The sequence below is a fragment of the Megascapheus bottae genome, chromosome 3 (assembly GCF_031878675.1).
Source record: "Megascapheus bottae isolate mThoBot1 chromosome 3, mThoBot2.hap1, whole genome shotgun sequence".
In the NCBI taxonomy this organism is placed as follows: domain Eukaryota; kingdom Metazoa; phylum Chordata; class Mammalia; order Rodentia; family Geomyidae; genus Megascapheus; species Megascapheus bottae.
In genome coordinates, this window is record NC_143511.1 from 54,114,579 (window position 1) to 54,135,042 (window position 20,464).

General features: G+C 39.1%; 1 protein-coding gene across 1 annotated transcript in view; it reads right to left on the reverse strand.

The window, feature by feature from the left end:
• The window catches only part of Caap1 (caspase activity and apoptosis inhibitor 1), a 41,364-nt gene extending 25,949 nt beyond the window's left edge, over nt 1-15,415 (reverse strand). Inside the window, exons 1-4 of the mRNA XM_090330070.1 lie at nt 14,985-15,415; nt 9,114-9,314; nt 7,277-7,361; nt 6,197-6,272 (exon numbers count right to left, since the gene is read on the reverse strand). Coding sequence (XP_090186196.1) covers nt 6,197-6,272; nt 7,277-7,361; nt 9,114-9,314; nt 14,985-15,314 — 692 coding nt within the window. The 5' untranslated portion in view covers nt 15,315-15,415. The remainder of the gene's footprint in view (nt 1-6,196; nt 6,273-7,276; nt 7,362-9,113; nt 9,315-14,984) is intronic.
• Between the last annotated feature and the right edge of the window lie 5,049 nt (nt 15,416-20,464).

Genomic DNA, 20,464 nt, shown 5'->3' on the forward strand with positions numbered 1-20,464 from the left:
ACAGGGGCCGGGAGTTTGGCCTAGTGGTAGAGTGCTTGCCTAGCATGCACAAAGACCCAGTTTCGATTCCTCGGTACCACATACATAGAAAAAAGCCAGAAGTGGTGCTGAGGCTCAAGTGGTAGAGGGCTAGCCTTGAGAAACTCCAAGGACAGTGCTCGGGCCCTGAGCCCAAGCCCAGGAATGGCAAAAAAAAAAAAAAAAAAAATATATATATATATATATATATATATATACATATATATATATTAGCCAACAGAATCCAGAAACAAATTAAAAAAATCATACACTATGATCAAGTAGGCTTCATCCCACAGATGCAAGGTGGTTTAACATTTGCAAATCAATCAATGTAATTAACAGAGCTAAGGATAAGAATCATATGATAATTTCTCTGGATGCGGAGAAGGCATTTGACAAAATACAACATCCATTCATGTTGAAAGCACTAGAAAAAACAGGAATCAGAGGTACATTCCTCAAAATAATTAAAGCCATATATGACAAACCTACAACCACTATTATACTAAATGGTGAAAGACTGGAATCATTCACCTTAAAATCAAGAACTAGGCAGGGATGCCCACTCTCTCCACTTCTCTTCAGTATAGTGCTGGAACCCTTAGCCAGAGCAATAAGGCAAGAAAAGGACATCAAAGGGATCCACATAAGAAAAGAAGAAATTAAACTAGCCCTATTCGCAAATGACATGATCCTCTACTTGAGTGACCCAACAAACTCCACTCCCAAACTTCTAGAATTAATAAACTACTTTAGCAAAGTGGCAGGATACAAAATTAATCTTCAGAAGTCAGTAGCCTTCTTGTACACCAACAATACACAAACAGAAGGCCAAATCAAGAAAATGATCCTATTCGCAATAGCCCCCAAGAGAATAAAATACTTAGGAATATACTTAACCAAAGATGCAAAGGAATTATTCAATGAAAACTACAAAAGCCTAACAAAAGAAATTAAAGAGGACACTAGGAAATGGAAAGACATCCCATGCTCATGGCTAGGGAGAACCAACGTAGTGAAAATGGCTATACTGCCAAAATTGATATACAAATTCAATGCAATCCCCATCAAAATCCCAAAGACATTCTTTATAGAAATAGAAGATATAATTCAAAGATTCACATGGAACAAGAAAAGACCTAGAATAGCCAAAACAATTCTAGGCAAAAAGAGCAATGCTGGAGGTATTACAATACTAGACTTCAAACTCTAGTATAGAGCCATAATAACAAAAACCGCTTGGTATTGGCACAAAAACAGACCAGAAGATCAATGGAATAGAAGACCCAGAAATAGAACCACATACCTATAGGCAACTTGTATTTGACAAAGGAGCCAAAGATATACAGTGGAACAAACACAGTCTATTCAATTATTGGTGCTGGCAAAACTGGGCAGCCACATGCAGAAAACTAAGAGTTGACCCTAGTCTTTCACCATGCAGAAGCATTAACTCAAAGTGGATCAAAGACCTCAACGTCAGACCGGAAACCGTGAAACTGCTACATGATAAAGTAGGAGAGACACTGGAACTGATAGGCACAGGCAAAAGATTCCTGATCAGAATCCCAGGGTCACAACAGATTGGAGAGAGACTCAATAAATGGGACTACCTAAAAATAAAAAGTTTCTGTATAGATAAAAACATAGTTGCAAAAGTAGAGAGACAGCCAACCAACTGGGAAAAGATAGTTACCAATAATATATCTGACAAATGCTTAATATCCAGTATCTACAGGGAACTCAAGAAATTAATCCCCCCCCAAACCCAGTAAACCATTCACTAAATGGGCAAGGGAACTAAAGAGAGACTTATCAGAAGAAGAGATTAAAATGGCAGAAAAGCATATGAGAAAATGTTCATCATCTATGATCATAAAGGAAATGCAAATAAAAATAACCCTAAGATACCACCTTACCCCAATAAGAATGGCCAAGATTTTGAACTCAGACAATGACAGTTGCTGGCAGGGTTGTGGAGAAAAAGGAACCCTATTACACTGCTGGTGGGAATGCAGACTAGTTCAGCCACTCTGGAAAGCAGTGTGGAGGTTTCTTAACTGAAAATAGACCTTCCCTATGATCCCGCCATACCACTTCTGGGCACCTACCCTGAACATCATAACCCAAGATATGATAAGGACACCTGCTCAGCTATGTTCATCTCTGCACTATTCACAATAGCCAGGTGATGGAAACAATCCAGATGCCCTACTGCAGATGAATGGATACAGAAAATGTGGTATATATACACAATGGAATTCTACATAGCCAACAGACAAGATAAAATAATGGCATTTGTAGGGAAGTGGGTGAGTCTAGAGCGAATCATGTTGAGTGAGACAAGTCAAGACCTAAGGAACAAAAGGAGCATTGGAATCCTTAATATGTGGCTATTAAATCCAAAGAGTACAAGAGCGAGGACTCAATATCTGCATACCCAATGCTATAGACATGGTAATGGAAATATAAACATAACTATATAGATATAAAAACCTATGACTCTATAGATATGTTTTATTTTCAAAAATTAATGTTTCTATGACATACAAACCCTTAGCCTAATTTTGATTAAGTTCTAAATACTAAGTCCCAGTGATTGTAAATAGAGATTCCCCTCTTGAACACTTGTTTGTTAAACCTGTCATTTAAAATGATGTAAAAATCAACGTTAATAAAGAAAAAAAAAGGAAAAAACAAAAAAATTTAAATATTTAATAATGCAAAAAAAATTAAAAAGACAAAGAAAATAAAGCACAAAGGTTCTAACCTTCACTAAAGGTAATTAATGAAGGGAAAGTGAGATCTGAGGTATACCTGCTCTAGTCAGTCCATTAAACATTGTACCACCTTCTTTTTTTTTTTTTTTTTTTTTTTGTGGGTCATGGGGCTTGAATTCTGCCTGGACACTGTCCCTCAGTTCTTCCGGCTCAAGGCTATCACACTACCCTTGAGCCAAGCCCAACTTCCCGTTTTCTAGAGGTTAATTAGAGATAAAGTCTCAGGTCCTTTTGTGCCCATGCTGGTTTTGAACCTTGATCCTCAGATCTCAGCCTCCTGAGTAGATAGCTAGAATTGCAGGCATGAGCCACTGCACCCAGCTTTGTATCACCTTCTTAAATCAAAACTAGGAGATTTTGTACTCCTCCCCATCACAGTTGAATAATGGGGACTTTGGATAATACCTGATTACTTAAAACTGGAGTATAAGTAATTCAATAATGCATCTCAAAAGAAGAAATGTATGGGCCAGGAGTTTGGCCTAATGGTAGAGTGCTTGCCTAGCATGCACAAAGACCCGGGTTCAATTCCTTAGTACCACATACATAGAAAAAAAGCCAGAAGTGGTGCTGAGGCTCAAATGGTAGAGCTCTAGCCTTGAGAAAGTCCAAGAACAGTGCTCAGGCCCTGAGCTCAAGTCCAGGACTGGCAAAAAAAAAAAAAAAAGAAGGAGAAGGAGGAGGAAGAAAAAGGGGAGGAATGTTAGAATCAAAAGACATGAAATACACCTATCAAGCAAGTTCTTCTAAATCTTACTATGAGGAGAGTCAAAGTCAGTGATGCTTAATTTTCACCAACATATCAATAATAACTGCCAGACTAAATGTTAAGGTAAGTTTCTCAGTCTCTTCCCTTGGCTATTCCCTGGCCATTCTTTCCCCTTAACCACTTTCCTTCTTCTCATTTCTTTTTCCTTTCACTCTTTCCTGTTTTCCTTTTATTTCACTTTTTTCCCTATGAGAGGGATTAAGAAGTTGTTTTATATCATACTGCATCTAAAGTACATTAAACAGCATGAGAAAAAAAAATCTTTACAGTTAAATCAAACAAAACCCCTTTATAGTTTTAGACAACTGATCTGTAACTTTGGCTAACTGACTAGGTTATAAACCAAGCAGGTAGTCCAAGTAGTCAGATGCTAGTGGCTCATATCTGTCATCCTAGCTAATACTGAGGTGGCGATCTGAGGATCTCAGTTCAAAGCCAGCTCAGGTAGTCCACAACATTCATCTCTAACTACCAAAAAGCTGGAAGTAAAGCTGTGGCTCAAGTGGTCAAGTACTAACCTTGAATAAAAAGGCTCAGGCACAGCACCCAACCCTGAGTTCAAGCCCTAAGACCAGCATACACACATACACAAAGATAAACCAAGACCTTATACTTTCCTGTTGTCCCTACAAATGAGTGATGAGATTACAGGTGAGGATACAGCACACGAGGTATGTACCACTACAACAGTTGTTGTGTACAACAACGCATACAAATTATATAGTAACTAAAATAAAAGAAATTTATTCTTGAATAGTTCTGAGGTTATAAACTTAAAGTGAATTTTAGAGAACTAGAATCAACATAGAATATTGTATTTCTTTTAGTAGCTCCCTGGAAAATTCATTTATTTTCCAGTTCCCAAAAGGACATCTACACTCCTTAGCTTGTAGCATCTTCCTCTATCTCCAAAGCATATCTAGCATTGTTAGGCCCTACTTGCCAAGTACAGGCGTTCCTTCAACCTAGATGGAGTTAGTTCCAAATCAAACACACTCTTATGCTGAAAATATTAAGTAAAAAAGGAAACTAATACACTTAACCAACATGATAATTGAGCCTACCATAAACATTGTCAGATCACATACAATAAGTAAAGGTGAGGAAAATACAATGTTTATTTTTCCAGTTATTTCACATTTATATTTATCCCTATTTATAATTCCTTTTCATTTATTTCTTTACTGGGTTTCTTTTTTCCCCTTTTAGTATTGGGATTTGAACTCAGGGCTTTGTGTTTGCTAAGGAAGACACTCCACCTACCACTTTACTCTCTAGCATTTTTTGCTGCCTTGCTTGCTTGCTTTTTCTCTCTTTTTCTTCCTTTTGTTCTTTTTCTTTCTTATTTTTTATGTCAGTCCTGGGGTTTGATCTCTTCACCTGAATACTGTCCCTAGTCTTTTTCACTCAAGGCTAGAACTCTACCACTTGAGCTACAACTCTACTTCTGACCTTTTTCGGGAGGTTAATTGAAGATACAATTCTCATCGACTTTCCTGCCCCAGCTGGCTTCGAACTATGGTACTTAGATCCCAACTATTATAGGTATTATATCTTAACTACTGTTATAGGTATGAGTTACCAGCACCTGGCTTGCTACAGATATTTTTAAGATGAGGTCTTGTTTTTTGCCTGGAGCCAGCCCAGACCATAACCTTCCTATTTTTGCTACACCATTGCTCAGATAACAGGCACATATAACCATGTCTAACTTTTTCTGTTGGACTAGGGTTTTGTGAACATTTCTGTCTGGGTTAATCTGGAACCTCTATCTTCCTCATTTCAGCACCCAATGTAACTGGAATGACAGTTTTATACCACAGCATTCAGCTATTGGTTGAGATAGTCAACTTTATGCTTAAGCTAAATAGCCTCAAATCTCCATCCTCCTAAACTCTTGTCTCCTGAGTAGCGAGCTAGTATTATACTGCGAACTACTGGCACCTGGCCTCATTTATCAGTTTTTTTTTTTATAGTAAAACCATTCAGCAAACTTAAGATTCTTGAAATATATAATATATACCTGTTATCTATTATTCTACTGTGCCACAGCATATCAGAACTTATTTTAGATAATTAAAACACTGAAATCTTTGACATAAAGAAAACTTCCAGGGGCTGGGAGTTTGGCCTAGTGGTAGAGTGCTTGCCTAGCATGCACGAAGACCTGGATTTGATTCCTCAGTATCATATATACAGAAAAGGCTGGAAGTGGTGTTGTGGTTCAAGTGGTAGAGCTCTAGTCTTGAGAAAGCCCAAGGACAGTGCTCAGGCTCTGAGTTCAAGCCCCAGGACTGGCAAAAAAAGTATAAAAGAAAGAAAACTTCCAGGACAGGGAATGTGGCTTAGTGCTTGCCTTGAATACATGAAGCCCTGGGTTCATTCCTCAGTACCACATAAACAGAAAAGGCCAGAGTGGTAATGTGGCTTAAGTAGTAGAGTACTAGCCTTAAGTGAAAGTCGCTCAGGGACAGTACCCAAACCCTGAGTTTAAGCCCCAGAACTGCACCCCCATCCCACATCGAAAAAAGAGAAAAAAAGAAAAGAAAAAAACAGAAGAAGAAAAAGAAAACCTCCATGGGAATAACAAAGAAACTGAAGTGACAATGAAAGTGTTTGTACTTACTGATTGACTAACTCAGATCCCATCCTGGAGCCATCATCTGCCTCCTCCTCCATTTCAGAGTCCATACCATTGTCACCTTATAGATGAAACAAACCATTGAAAACGTGCTTGCAAAAAGCAGAAATTAGTCAAGAGCAGAGCTCCACTTTTAAAAGCAAAACACATCTGAACACTTCATAATTATACTTTCAACTGCTTATATTTAAAACAATGAGCTTTTCCATTTTTTTCCTCATTGTCTTATCTTGCCATATACAAGAGTATGTGCATATACTGAAACCACGTTCCTACAAATCTATTTCCAGAGTTATAAAATTCATTTAATTAATTTATATTTTTAAGAATTATTTTTATCTGGAAACTGCAAGTCTCTGTTGTTTTATTATGTAAATACTAATATCCTTGCAAAGTTTCAAAAAAAGAAAAGAAAGGGAGAGGGGAGGGAAGGAAGAGAGAAAATGAAGGAAAGGAAAAGGCTGAAAATCAAACATTCTAGAAGATATAAGAACTGAAGTTATTTCAGATGGACATTTGTAAAATTTCAAGGGATTGTTCCAGTTACAAATAAGCCATAGCTGAGCTAAAATAATATGCAATAGTTAACTGAGCTATTAAAATTATAAAGCAGAGAAATGCTATTTTCAAAAGAATCTTTACCTTCCCTGTAGTTTTCACAGTATTTTTCATATACTTTCCTTAACTTTATAACAAGATAAAAGCTTACATTGCCATATATTAAATATTCATTTTCTATATATCATACTATAACTATACATGAAATCTATTCAGGAGGGGCTAGGAGTTTGGCCTAGTGGTAGAGCTCAGTACCATGTACATAGAAAAAAGCTGGAAGTGGTGCTGAGGCTCAAGTGGTAGAGCTCTAGTCTTGAGAAAGTCCAAGAACAGGGCTTAGGTCCTGAGCTCAAGCCCATGAGATTCTATTCTAATATGTAAATTATATTTCTCAGCACCCAAAAAAAAAAATGTTCAATGATTACCCAATAATGAAATCAAGGTAACATTCAAGAAAGAGAAAAAAGTACACAGTTTTATGTTAGCAGCATGCAGAAATATTCTTACCCTCAAGAATCTTCAGGATTTTTTTTTCAGACAGTAGCTCTAATTGTTCTTGGCATAGTTTTTTAATTTCCTCTACTGAACAGTTCTAAAGGAAATGATATTTTTAATTGGATTTATGTACTATAGTTTCAACAGAAACTGGAAAAATAGTTCTTAAGCTAAAACAAAAGATCACCTGTTCTCATCCCTCTTACCTTGGACTTCCCACCCCTCTCACCCCAAATAAAAATTTTAATTAAAAAAAATATATAAAGGAATAAAAAAAAAGGGTGCAGGGCGTTTAGCCTAGTGGTAGAGTGCTTGCCTATCATGCACAAAGACCCTGGTTCATTTCATCCGTACCACATACATAGGCAAAAGCCAGAAATGGTACTGTGGCTCAAGTGGTAGAGTTCTAGCCCTTGAGAATGCCCAAGGACAGTGCTCAGCCCCTGAGTTCAAGGCCCAGGTCTGGCAAAAAAAAAAAAAAAGAATAAAAAAAAAGAAAAGAAACTGTAAAACTACAACTGTAAAACAAAATTCCAAGCTGGACATTGGTGGATCACACCTATAATCCTAGTTACTCAGGAGGCTGAGATCTGGATTAAAAGTTCAGGCACAGCCCTCAGAACCTTAGTTCAAACCCCAGAACCAGCACCAAATAAGTAAGTAAATAACTAATAAAAAAATAATAATGTGAAATTATCCAGTTAGAAAAGTTTTATGATAAAACAAATATATGAGGCCAAGAGTTTGGCCTAGTTAGTGGTAGAGTGCTTGCCTAGCATGCACAAAGACCAGGTTCCATTCCTCGGTACCACATGCACAGAAAGTGTATGCTGAAAGTGGTGCTGTGGCTCCAGTGGTAGAGCTCTAGACTTGAGAAAGCCCAAGGACAGTGGTCAGGCCCAGAGTTCAGGCCGGGACTCACAAAAAAAAAAAAAAAAAAAAAAAAAAAAAATTAATAATAAAACAAGTATATGGCCAGGTGTCATGGCTCACACGACACCTAGTTATTTAGTAATCCTAGTTATTCAGGAGACTGGAGACTGAGATCTGAAGATCACAGTTCAAAACCAACCCAGGCACTCAAGTCCACGAGAACTCTTATTTCTAATTAACCACTAGAAAACTGGAAGTGGCACTGCGGCTCAAGGGGTAAGGTGGTAGTCTTGAGCTCAAGAGCTCAGCAACCCAGGGTTGCCCAGACCCAGGGTTGAAGCCCCACGACGAACCAAAAAAAAGGAACAAACACATGTCTCAAATAGATTTACATCTATCTGTTCCTAGGATGAAAACTAAAAAAATGATAGCATAAATATTTTGGAAATTTGATGGGAATACATAAAGTTATATTTTTAATATGGAAGAACAAATAAAAGTAGTTCAATAAGTTAACAGTAGCCAATCTGTTAAGTAATTCTTACAAAGGCTTAACTAGTCAGGACCTTCTCCCATATGTCTTAAGTATTTGATCTTGGGCTTAACTTGTCCCAGAGCTATTTCTACAACCGTAAAATTAAATAATTTCATAAATAACCACATAAAAACACCTTTAAATGTGATAAAACATGTGCTAGTATAAACTGTCACTGGTATACATCAGATTTTATTTATACTTTAAAGCACCAAGGGAGACTGAAGATATTCCAATTTAAATACTACCACTGGCTGAATTTAACAGTATTCCCATATTTCCACATTTTTTTCCAACATATTTCCACATTTTTTAATATACAAGGCTATTTATATATCTCAAAATTCTCTTATTTCACATCCAATTACAAACTATACTCAGTAAAATGATTGCTTCAAAAAAGGTTTGATTTCTATGTATGTATACTAAGTAATGCAGTACCTTTAACACATCAGGAAGCATCTTCTGTAACTTCTTCTCTCCTATAATACAGAAGCACTGCTGAAGCATTTCTTTTTTATCTGATATATAGAAACTAACTGGTTTTAATGACACAGTCAAATCCAGTCCACCTTCTTCAAGGTCACTGTGCTCTGCCAAAAATAATTCTTTTTCTGAAGTTGGAAAAAGAGTTTTGGTTTCCTAAAATTAAAAGAATAAAGAACTATTAATACTCTGATATATAAAACTATACTAGATACAGTATGCAAATATTGTATGTATATGACATTATACATTTTCATTTGATTAACTATCCTTCCTTATTTCCCAAGTTCTTGTTTGCACAATTACTTACCTAAAATTACTATAAAGAATGTTTCATGGGGCCAGGAACATAGCTTAGTGGTTGAGTGCTTGCCTAACATGCACAAAGCCCTAAATTCGATTCCTTGGTATTACATACACAGAAAAAGCCTGAAGTGGCACTGTAGCTCAAGTAGCAGAGTGCTAGACTTTAGCAAAAAGTGTCTAAGGATAGTGCCCAGTCCGGAATTTGAGCCACAGGACTGGCAAAAAAAAAAAAAAAAAGAATGTTTCATGTTTACCATTCTTTGATTTTACTCCTAGCACTACAATTAACTTAAGGATAGCTTAAAAAAAAAAAGGAGGCAATATCATAAAACACACCAATGAAAATACTCTCGACATTGAAAATTTTCCTACAATTTTAGACTTTTGAAGGGCTAGAATATTTCTTCAGAGGCCATTTCTTATATGTATGCATTGCCATTCAGTTAAATAGAGAAATGAAATACTTCTAAAAAGTTACAAATGCCAAATATTACAAAGTGATACTGTGAGCTATGTCTATTTTAGACCAATATATAAATGAATACACAAAAAGAAGCAAATAATTTCAGTAATTAAACATCTATGACAATCTTATTTCCCAACTGTATCCAGTCTCTCCAAATCTACTACCATAATACTGGTCCAAACTACCATGATCTTTCCTAGACTACAGAGCTGTTTGACTGGACACCCCACATCTGGCATCAAGTATTATTTTGTATGTTGCTAGCAGAATGGATTTTTGTAGAAGGCATGGGTAATGATTTTTGTCTAAAATGCTTCAGTGATTTCATATGGCTCTTGGAGTATGGTCCAGCTGGCCCTTCATCTTCATTTTTTTGGTTCTGGACACAATGACCTTCTTGGAATTACTCAAACGGAATGCACTTGTACATGCTCAGCCTCTACCTTCCCTTTCTTTCTCCTACCCATTATACTCATAAAATTAACATGGTCTGATGTTTATCAGCTACAAATTCAAAAGTTATTTCCTTGGGAGCATAACCTAGTGGTAGAGTGCTTGCCTAGCATGCACAAAGCCCTAGGTTCAATTCTTCAGGACCACATACACAGAAAAAGCCCCAAGTGGCACAAGTGGCAAAACGCTAGCCTTGAGCAAAAAGTGTCCAAGGACAGTGACCAGGTTCTGAGTTCAAGGCCCAAGACTGACAAAAATAATTTTTTTAATCTTCCTGGATTTATTCTATTTAAGTCAGGTAGTTTTCTTTGCTATATGTTCCAAAACAGGGAAGTGTTAAAAAAATACTATGATAATTAGAATGGGAAAATAATCAGATCAGCTCTTATTCTAATGGTTCAGAATATAATGATATAGAAAAACTGGAACAAAGCAGAAATATAAAATGGTACTGCAGCTCTAGAAGGAAAACAACTCACATTTCCCCAAAATGTCACCATAAGCCAGGCACTGGTGGCTCATGCCTGTAATCCCAGCTATTCAGAAGGATAAAATCTGAGGATCATGGTTCAAAGCTATGATGAAATCCAGTCCAAGCAGGAAAGTTCATTAGACTCCATCTCCAAAATAACCAACAAAAAGCCAAGCTGGAGGTGTGGCTCAAACAGTACAGGACTAATACAGGGTCAAGCAAGCATGAGGTCCCAATCTCAAAATTGAGCTAAAAAAAAAAAACTTCACGCTCTGAAAGTTCTGACAAATATTTGAGAGACCAGTACGAAGTATTTTTTAACATACCAACCAACAATAAAAAGTACAGGCTGATCTAACTCAAGAACATTTACATAAAAGCAAGCATAATAAATTCCAACTTTGTGCAAGAAACAAAACCAGCAAATCAAGTGTAACTTATTCCAAGATTGCAAGGACAGTTAACAATTTTTAGAAAAATCACATAATCTGATTAAAGGAGAAAAATTATGATCACAATAGAGCATCAGGAAGCCATCTGATAAAACTATAACCCTTAGTACTGTAGGAAGAAAACTGACAAGTTTCTAATCTAGCCAAAACCTGACCACTCCCTAATTTTTCAAATCAATGACAAGAGCTGGGTTGCTGGTAGCTTATGCCTAGGTAATCCTAAGTACTGAGGACGCTGAGGTAGAGAAACTTGAGATTCAAAGTCACCCAAGGCAGAAAAGTCCACAAGACTCCATCTCCAACTAAACAGAATAAAGTGCTGGAGGCATAATTCATGTGGTAGTGTACAGGAGAGCAAGGAAGTCAAGAAGGCAAAGCCTGAATTAAAATGTTTGCATCTATAAAACAGTAAGTAATTAAGTTGTAAAAAACATACATGAGAAATGTACTGATAGGGGTTGGTGTAGCTCAATGCTACAGCACTTGCTTAGTATATATAAGACCCTGGGAGGGGGGAGAACTCAAAAAAGGAGAGGGAAGGAGGGGAAAGGAGAAGAGGGAGACCGAGGGGAAAGGAGAAGAGGGAGATGGAGAAACAGGGGCAGGGGAAGGGGGGAGGGGCAAAAACAGTACCACTTGAAGTAAAAATGTGAAAAGAATGCCTATTATCACTGTTAATATACCATACCATATTAGAAGCCCTCAATAATACAAAAGACACACAATAAAAACAAGTGATAGAAAGGACAAAAATCACAGAAAACGTTTTGATGAGAGAAGTCAGTTTTAAAATGAATATCAAAGTATGCTAGGTAAAAGAAAAACTGTCCTTTTATGCTTCCACAGCCATAAAAGCAATTAAAGTTGTAATTTTCAAAAGTACTAAAAGAAAATACAGACTAGTTTAAAAATTCTGGAAAAAAGGCCCTTCTAAACAATATACAAAACCTAGAAGTATTATCTTTGACTTCAAAAAATTGAATACAATGGACATTCCATCAACATCTGCAGTATATTCTACAATACCAAAAAGCTTAAAATCAAAACTTTACCTAAATATGAATGATTTCTCAGAGAAAGACTGAAAATAGTTATTTAAAAAATAGACATGTGTGTGTGTGTGTTATACAATTACACAAGAATCAAATAACAACTAAAAATATGGACATATTTTAGGCTGGTAGAGAGCTTGCCTAGCATGCATGAAGCCCTGGGTTCAATTCCTTGGTACCACATACACATAAAAAGCCAGAAGTGGTGCTACGGTTCAAATGGTAGAGTGTTAGCCTTGAAAAAGCCTAATGACAGTACCCAGGTCTTGAGTTCAAGTCCCAGGACTGGAAAAAAAATTGAAGTACGCAATCTTACTATTTATACATCAAGAAAATAGAAATTAAAATAAGTGCAATGTTAATTCAATCCTTTAGTTTAAAAGATAATTTAAAAATGGATATCCCAGGGCCGGGAGTTTGGCTTAGTGGTAGAGTGCCTGCCTAGCATGGACGAAGACCTCGGTTTGATTCCTTGGTACCACATACATAGAAAAAAATCCAGAAGTGGTGTTGAGGACCAAGTGGCAGAGCTCTAGCCTTGAGAAAAAAACTCCAAGGACAGTGCTCAGACCCTAAGTTCAAGCCTCGGGACTGGCAAAAAAAAAAGGGGGGGCGGGAGTTTGGCCTAGTGGTAGAGTGCTTGCCCAGCATGCACAAAGACCCGGGTTCGATTCCTCGGTACCACATGCATAGAAAAAACCTGGAAGTGGTGCTGAGGCTCAAGTGGTAGCACTCCAGCCTTGAGAAAGCCCAAGGACAGTGCTCAGGCCCTGAGCTCAAGCCCAGCAGTGGCAAAAAAAAAAAAAAAAAAAAAAAAAAAAGGATATCCATCTATTAGCGAAGATATGCTGAAACTGATATTGAAATGCAATGTTTGGACAATCAGTTGCTTTATTTGAAAGCATTTGATGCTATTTCAAGGCTGTTTTGTTTTGTGGTTGGTAGTGGGACTTGAATTCAAGGCCTTAGGCTCTTGTTTGACTTGCTCTATCTACCACTGAACCACACCTCCACTTTTTGCTTTTTTTCCTAGTTAATTGGAAATAAAAATCTCTTAGAATCCTGGGCCTGTGTGATGTGACTGCAGTTGGAAGCCAGCCTGGACAGGAAACGCTGTGAGACTTTTATCTCCAGTTAATCGCAGGAAAAGCCATACATGGTGCTGTGGTTCAAGTGTTAGAAAACTAGCTGTGGACAAAAAACAGGAGCTCAGAGTTTAAGCCTTCCCAAAATAATCTCTTAGATCTTGTCTACCCGAGTTGGCACTGAACTGGAATCCGCAGATCTCAGCCTCCTGAGCAGCCAGTATTAAGGTGGGAACCACCAATGCCCAATTTTTTATTTTTGTTTTAAATGCGTATCTTTTGACCTTGCAATTTCATGCCTGAGAGTATATAAAGTAACTCTTGCACAAGACATACATACGGGGGCATTCGATTTGGTATGGTCTGAGGTGAAAAGAAGAAAAAAACGCAACACCTAAAGATATAATGGAACACTGGTCAGCTGCTACAATGTTACATACCACAGAGAGAAATCATCCTGACCAAGTGGTATTACCCAACTTGGGAGAGTTTATGTGCAGAAACTTAAATACATAGATCTAACTAAGGATAACCTAAATAGGCTACATATCTGCTCTTTTTTCCTTTTGGTGCCTCTTAGGGAGTGCTATAACACAGAGCCTGGCCATGTCCTTTAACTTCCAGAGGGGACTTCTACAACTTGAGCCACAACACTACTTCTGGCATTTTGGTGGTTATTTGGAAACAAAGAGTCTGACTTTTCTGCTTGGACTGGGTTATAATCCCTCCATCCTCAATTCTCAACCTCCTGAATAATTACAATTACAGACTTAAGCCACTGGTGCCTGGATGCATACCATCTATTAACATGAAAGAATGAAAAAGGACTTTCAGACTTTTGCCTTTATCTCTGCGATGTATGAGTTTCAAGAAAATCCTAAGTACTATTAGTATCTTTGCCGATTGATGACTTTTGTGGTCATATCAAAGAGAGATAAAGAAACCCTTGACACCAGAGATTTAAAAAAAGAAAAGAAAAAAGAAAAGTTTAGGGGCCGGGAGTTTGGCCTAGTGGTAGAGTGCTTGCCTAGCATGCATGAAGACCCGGGTTCAATTCCTCGGTCCCACATACGTAGAAAAAAGCCAAAAGTAGTGCTGAGGCTCAAGTGGTAGAGTTCTAGCCTTGAGAAAGTCTAAGGGCAGTGATCAGGCCATGAGCTCAAGCCCAGGACTGGCAAAAAAAAAAAAAAAAGAAAAGAAAAAAGAAAAGTTCCTTCATCTCTGGACCTCATTTCCCCCCATCTGTAATAACAACGTAGCTAATCAGAATCTACTTTAAAAAAAAAAAAAACTCTGAAAGGAAAAAGCGTCAGGTTCATCAGGACAGTAATCCGACGACTCAAGAGGCTCTTCAGGGAAACTGAGGAAGACCCCACTGAAAGAAGAGCTTATTAGTAAACCCACACACAGGGAAGTTGAGGAGGCGAGCACGGGCGTCCCCGGGGCTCGGGAGGTGGAACCCCGAGAACGAGCGGTCCCTGGGGGCCGGGGGCCCTCAGGCGCGGCAGCTGCGGAGGCCCCGGTGGCGGCGCGCACGCACCTGCGGCAGGGAGCCCGACACGCTGGAGGACGAGTCCGTGCTCCTCCGCTTCCGGCTCTCGCCGCGCTCCGCGCCGCTCCCGGCGCCGGCGCCGCCGCCTGCGCCGCCACCACCACCGCCGCCGCCGCCTCCGGAGCCCACGTTCCCGCAGCAACTCCCGCTCCCGCAACCGCTGGCGCTACCGCAGCCGCTGGCGCTGCCGCAGCCACTGGTGCTCCCACTACCGCTGCTGGCGAGGGCTGGAGCTAGGTCGGGGGTCGTGAGCGGAGCTGCCACTTCCTGGCTGCTCCGTTTACGCCGCTTCTCCCGGGAAGACTTCTTCCCCGTCATGATCCCTCGATCCCAGGCATCCGTGGGAAACCTCGGCGTCCCAGCGGCAAAAGAACCAGGTCTCCCGGCCGGCAGCAGCAGGAGCTGGGCTCTGTCCCGTCGCCGGAGTTACGTCACTTCCGGATGCGGCGCAGAACGTCTGAGTCATTTCCGGAGGCGGTGCAGGGCTCTGAGGTGTTGCCTAGAGGAGCCTGGAGGCTTGGGTGTAGTGTCACGTGCACGTTATTTTGGTTTTGATTTTTTTTTTTTCCTTCCTCTGGTAAAGACAGAAGGTTGAACTTTGTAACAATTCTATGCCTTTTTTTTTTCTTTTGCCAGTCTCGGGGCTTGAGCTTCGGGCCTGAGTACTGTCCTTGTGCTTCCCTCAAGGCTAGCACTCTGTCACTTGAGCCTCAGCACCACTTCTGGCTTTTTTCTACATATGTGGGACCGAGGAATTGAACCCGGGTCTTCATGCATGCTAGGCAAGTACTCCACCTCTAGGCCAAACTCCCAGGCCCCTGTGCCTCCTTAATATTTCTTTTTAGTGTTTATCAGGGTACAATTTATCGAAAGTCAAAGGATCCTTAATGATTAAAAGTGTACTTTACGACCTCTGTATGTATCTCCGAAGTTCATTTGTGATACTGAAAACCATGTCACAATAGAGAATTAAGAAAAGGTGTTTCTATTTGGAAATCTGAACCAAAAACGCAGCTTTACCTAGATTAGGAACTTTGTGGAGATGTTTAGAAATATTTAGAGACCACTAAAGACGGGGGGTGGGGGGGTAGGTGGGGGGAAGGGTAATGGATACCAAGACATGTGAAAGGGTATCAATGTATGTGAATTAATGCACCTTCTATCTGGCAAATATCATGTAACTCTTTTATTAATTACAATAAAAATATTTTTAAAATGTCACTATAAAAGGTATTGCATAGGCATGTATTTTTAGTACTTCTCAGAAATGACCTGCTAGATTCTTAACTGCAAATTAATTTCAAGGCTACTGAGTAGCAATACAGCATATACTGTATTTGCTCCTTTTCAAAGAGTTCACACAATGAGTTTTAAATGAGCTCGGTACTATTTTTCCATGTTTTCAGACACAAAAATGAATATGGAGAGGTCAAGTGTCATGTTCTACAAAGAGATGAAGACTCAGGTGGCATGCTTTATATTGCTTCCTTTAAATCTTATAATCACATGAGAAATATATTGACGTGTGTGTGTCTGTGTGTATGTGTGTGTGTGTGTAAAAGTGACTAAAAGTGATCTGTGTTCAAGATCATACAGAATGAGTAAAGTTAAAGCTGACTTTTTTTTTTTTTTTGTCAGTCCTGGGGCTTGAACTCTGGGCCTGGGCACTGTCCTTGGATTTTCTCAAAGCTAGCGCTCTACCACTTAAGCCTCAGCACCACTTCTGCCTTTTTCTGTGTATGTGTTACCAAGGAATCAAACTCAGGCTTCATCCATGCTAGGCAAGCCCTCTACTACTAGTTCATACTACTGGCCCAAAGCTGACTGACTTTATATCCATTATATTCTATTGTTTTTGGCCTATCTATAAACCTATCAAAGGTGGATCTCCTCCACAATTACCTCGTTAAAAAAATGCTTTTTAATTATGGGAGAAAGAGGGTTTCTTATGTAACTCTACTACTTTGACTTTATAACAACAATAAAAACTAAATGAGAAAAAGATTCCACTCATCATCATTCATCATAAGGAGAATTTTGTTCCATTTTTGAAAGTGTATTTCAGACTCCATGTGTGGTATGGCTTATGCCTGTAATTCTTGCTACTCAGGAGGCTAGATCTGAGGATAGCGGTTCAAAGCCAGCCCGGGCACTAAAGTCCATGAAACTCTTATCTCCAGTTAACCACCAGAAAGCCAGAAGTGGTGCTGTGGCTCAAGGGGTAAAGTAGCCTTGAGCTGAAGAGCTCAGGGATAACGTCTGGGCACAGAGTTCAAGTCCCATGACTGGCAAAAAAAAAAAAAAAACCCAAAAAACAACAAAAAAATGTGTATTTCAGGGAGTTGTTGAAGAGTGGAGTTCGTATTTGTTTTTCCTCACTAATACTCATTTGAAGACTATTCAGTGTCGTGTCTGTTGTCTGTTCTGAGGCTTGAATTCAGAGCTTGGGTTTCAACCCTGAGCTCTTGGTCAAAGCTAGTGCTCTACCATTTGAGCCACACACAATTCGGCTTCCAGCATTTTGGGATTAATTGGAGAGAAGAGTTTCATAGACATGACTGCCCATCCCTCCTTTGGAGCTAGGATTACAGGTTTGAGGCACCAGTGTCCAGCTCCATGTTACTTATAAAGGCACCAAAGAAAAAGAAATTCTTTTTAAATTTACTGTTACTAAGGTAATGTACAGGGGGATCATTGTTTATAAATCAGGTAATGAGTACATTTCTTTTTAATCAATGTTGCCCCTTCCTTCACTCTTTCCCAGTTTCCTCCTCCTGCAAGCTGTATGGTTCATTTTCAGCATAGTATTTACATATTACCAATGCTGCATTTGTTCACCTTTTCTGCCTCTGTGCAAACAGTGGGGGCAAACAAAAGGGTGAATTTGACCAAGATGCATTATACTCATAACCTGACTTACAAAACTGTAATCCCTTTATAGAATGACTTAATGACAAAAAAATTTTTTTAAATAAATTTCTGGGGCCAGGAGTTTGGCTTAGTGGTAGAGTGCTTGCCTAGCATGCACGGAGACCCGGGTTCAATTCCTTGGTACCACATACATAGAAAAAAAGCCAGAAGTGGTGCTGAGGCTCAAGTGGTAGAGCTCTGCCTTGAAAAAGTCCAAGGACAGTGCTCAGCCTGAGCTCAAGCCCAGGAGTGGCAAAAAAAAAAAAAAAAAAAGTACATTTCAGCTGAGCACTTGTGTCTCATACCTATAATGCTAGCTACCCAGAAAGTTGTTATCTGAAGGCAGAAAAGTCCAAAAGACTTAAATTCAGTTAGCCAGCAAAGAACAGGAAATAGAGCTTTCTCAAGTGGTAAAGCACTAGCCTTGAGCAAAGAAATCTTAGGGACAATGCGTAGGCCCTGAGTTCAAGCCCCAGGACTGGCATATTAGATAGGTAAATAGATAATTTTCTTGAAACTGTGATATTGAGAACTTTGGGCAATAAATTTGTAGCTGTAACTTTTTAAAAAACAATGAATCCAGGCTTTTTGTACCTACAAACAATAAAGTGCCCAGAAAGGGCATTCACTAGTTGGTAATACCTTGAAACCAAGTATCAGTGTTTGTGAGGAAAAGTGAATCAAGCATGCTGCCTTTGACCTTAATTCCTCAAAGTGACCTCAACTTGTCAAGGGTGTCATCCTTGCATCAATTTTGCTTTTACAAATCTCAGAAACCCAGTTACCATGTGATGATGTGCTGGAGGTGCCAGGTAGCCAGCCTTTAAGTGTATCTTCCAGCTAAGCACAAATTCCTAAAATACTTTATGAGAGTTGCTGTGAGACTAAAGTGTTTCACAGGCAAGTGTAACCCCTCAGTACCTCATTTTAGTCCTATGTCAGGCTATCTCTTGTACACATAGACCTAGGCATTCTTCACAGCTTGCATTATCTATCGTATCCTAAATAGTATTTTACTCCCCTTTTTGGCCTTTGCTGAATTGAGAGCAGCCAAAATGAAGTTCAATCCGTTCAATCACTTCAGGACTAAGCAAGAACCAGAAAAGGCATTTCAATGCACCTTCCCATATTTGCAGGAAGATTGTGTCTTCTTTCCAAAGAGCTGAGACAGAAGCACAATATGGGATCTGTGAGGTACAGATTGTACGAGTACACTATAAAGACCAGCAGATTGGCAGATTTACAGGAAAAAGTATGTCTCATCTGCATTGAACAAGGACAGCAGGAAAGGGCCAGTGGTACTACTGTCCGGGCGGGCAATCACCCCTGCAAGGTGGTTACCACCAGGCTAAAACTGGGAAAAGACCACAAAAAGATCCTGGAACAGAAAGCCAAATCCCACCAAGTAGGAAAAGAAAAGGGCAAATATAAGAAGGAAACAATTGGCCGGGAATTTGGCCTAGTGGTTAAAGTGCTTGCCTAGCATGCACGAAGACCTGGGTTCGATTCCTTGGTACCACATATATAGAAAAAGCCTGAAGTGGTGCCGAGGCTCAAGTGGTAGAGTTCTAGCCTTGAGAAAGTCCAAGGACAGTGCTCAGGCCCTGAGCTCAAGCCCAGAAAAGAAGGAAACAATTGAGAAAATGCAGGAATGAAGGGATCTTATCTACAACTTTCATTAAATAAAACTTTTAAATAAAAAAATACTATTTTGCTACTTAAGTTCAGATATGATGCAATCAAGTCAAAATAGCAAATATACAATCTAGTCTGACAAAGTGGTTGAACCTCAACATAATCAAGCCTGTAGACTTAGTTGTTATTGGTAGTAAATAGAAGTTACCATATGCAGACTCTTAAAATACCTCCCAGTGATCCCTGGTATTCATTTACAGCCTTGAATAACTCACTCCTCTTGAGCCATTAGAAGACCTTGAGTTGTTATTTTTGTTAGTTCACTTTAGGATGGACTAGTCCATTGATGGACTAGTTAGTCCACCCTTGGTTTTGAAGAAGCAAATTGTGACACTGAGAACAAAACAAGGATAGCCTCTTGCCAACAGCTTGCTAGGAACTGAGGTTCACAGTCTAACAACTCCCTCAAAAACTGAGCACCAACCTTGGGTCCTTTCCCAGTTTGTCATCTAGATAAAACCCTGTCCTCGGAATCTACTGATTACAGCTGCAAATGAGACAAAGGATTCCAAGATTCCAGAACTACAGGAGATAAAAAAATGCAGGCGATGAGAGGGTTGCTTTGTTTTGTGGAACTGGGAGTTGAACCTATGGCCTTGCACACACTTAGCTCTAGTACCAGTCTGTATGTATTGTTTTGAGGTAACTTAATAAACAATAGCACATAGTAATAAAGGATAACAAGAATGTTTTACCACTTAAAATTGTGGAATATTTTATATTGTATGGTAGAGTGTACTACTATACAATTAAACATGGACTGTTCTCGAGTAACAGATCAAAGACTAGTAACTAATTTAAAACCTAAAACCCTGATTTACACTATACGTTTAAAGCCAAGGTTGTAAAAGATACTAATAGGG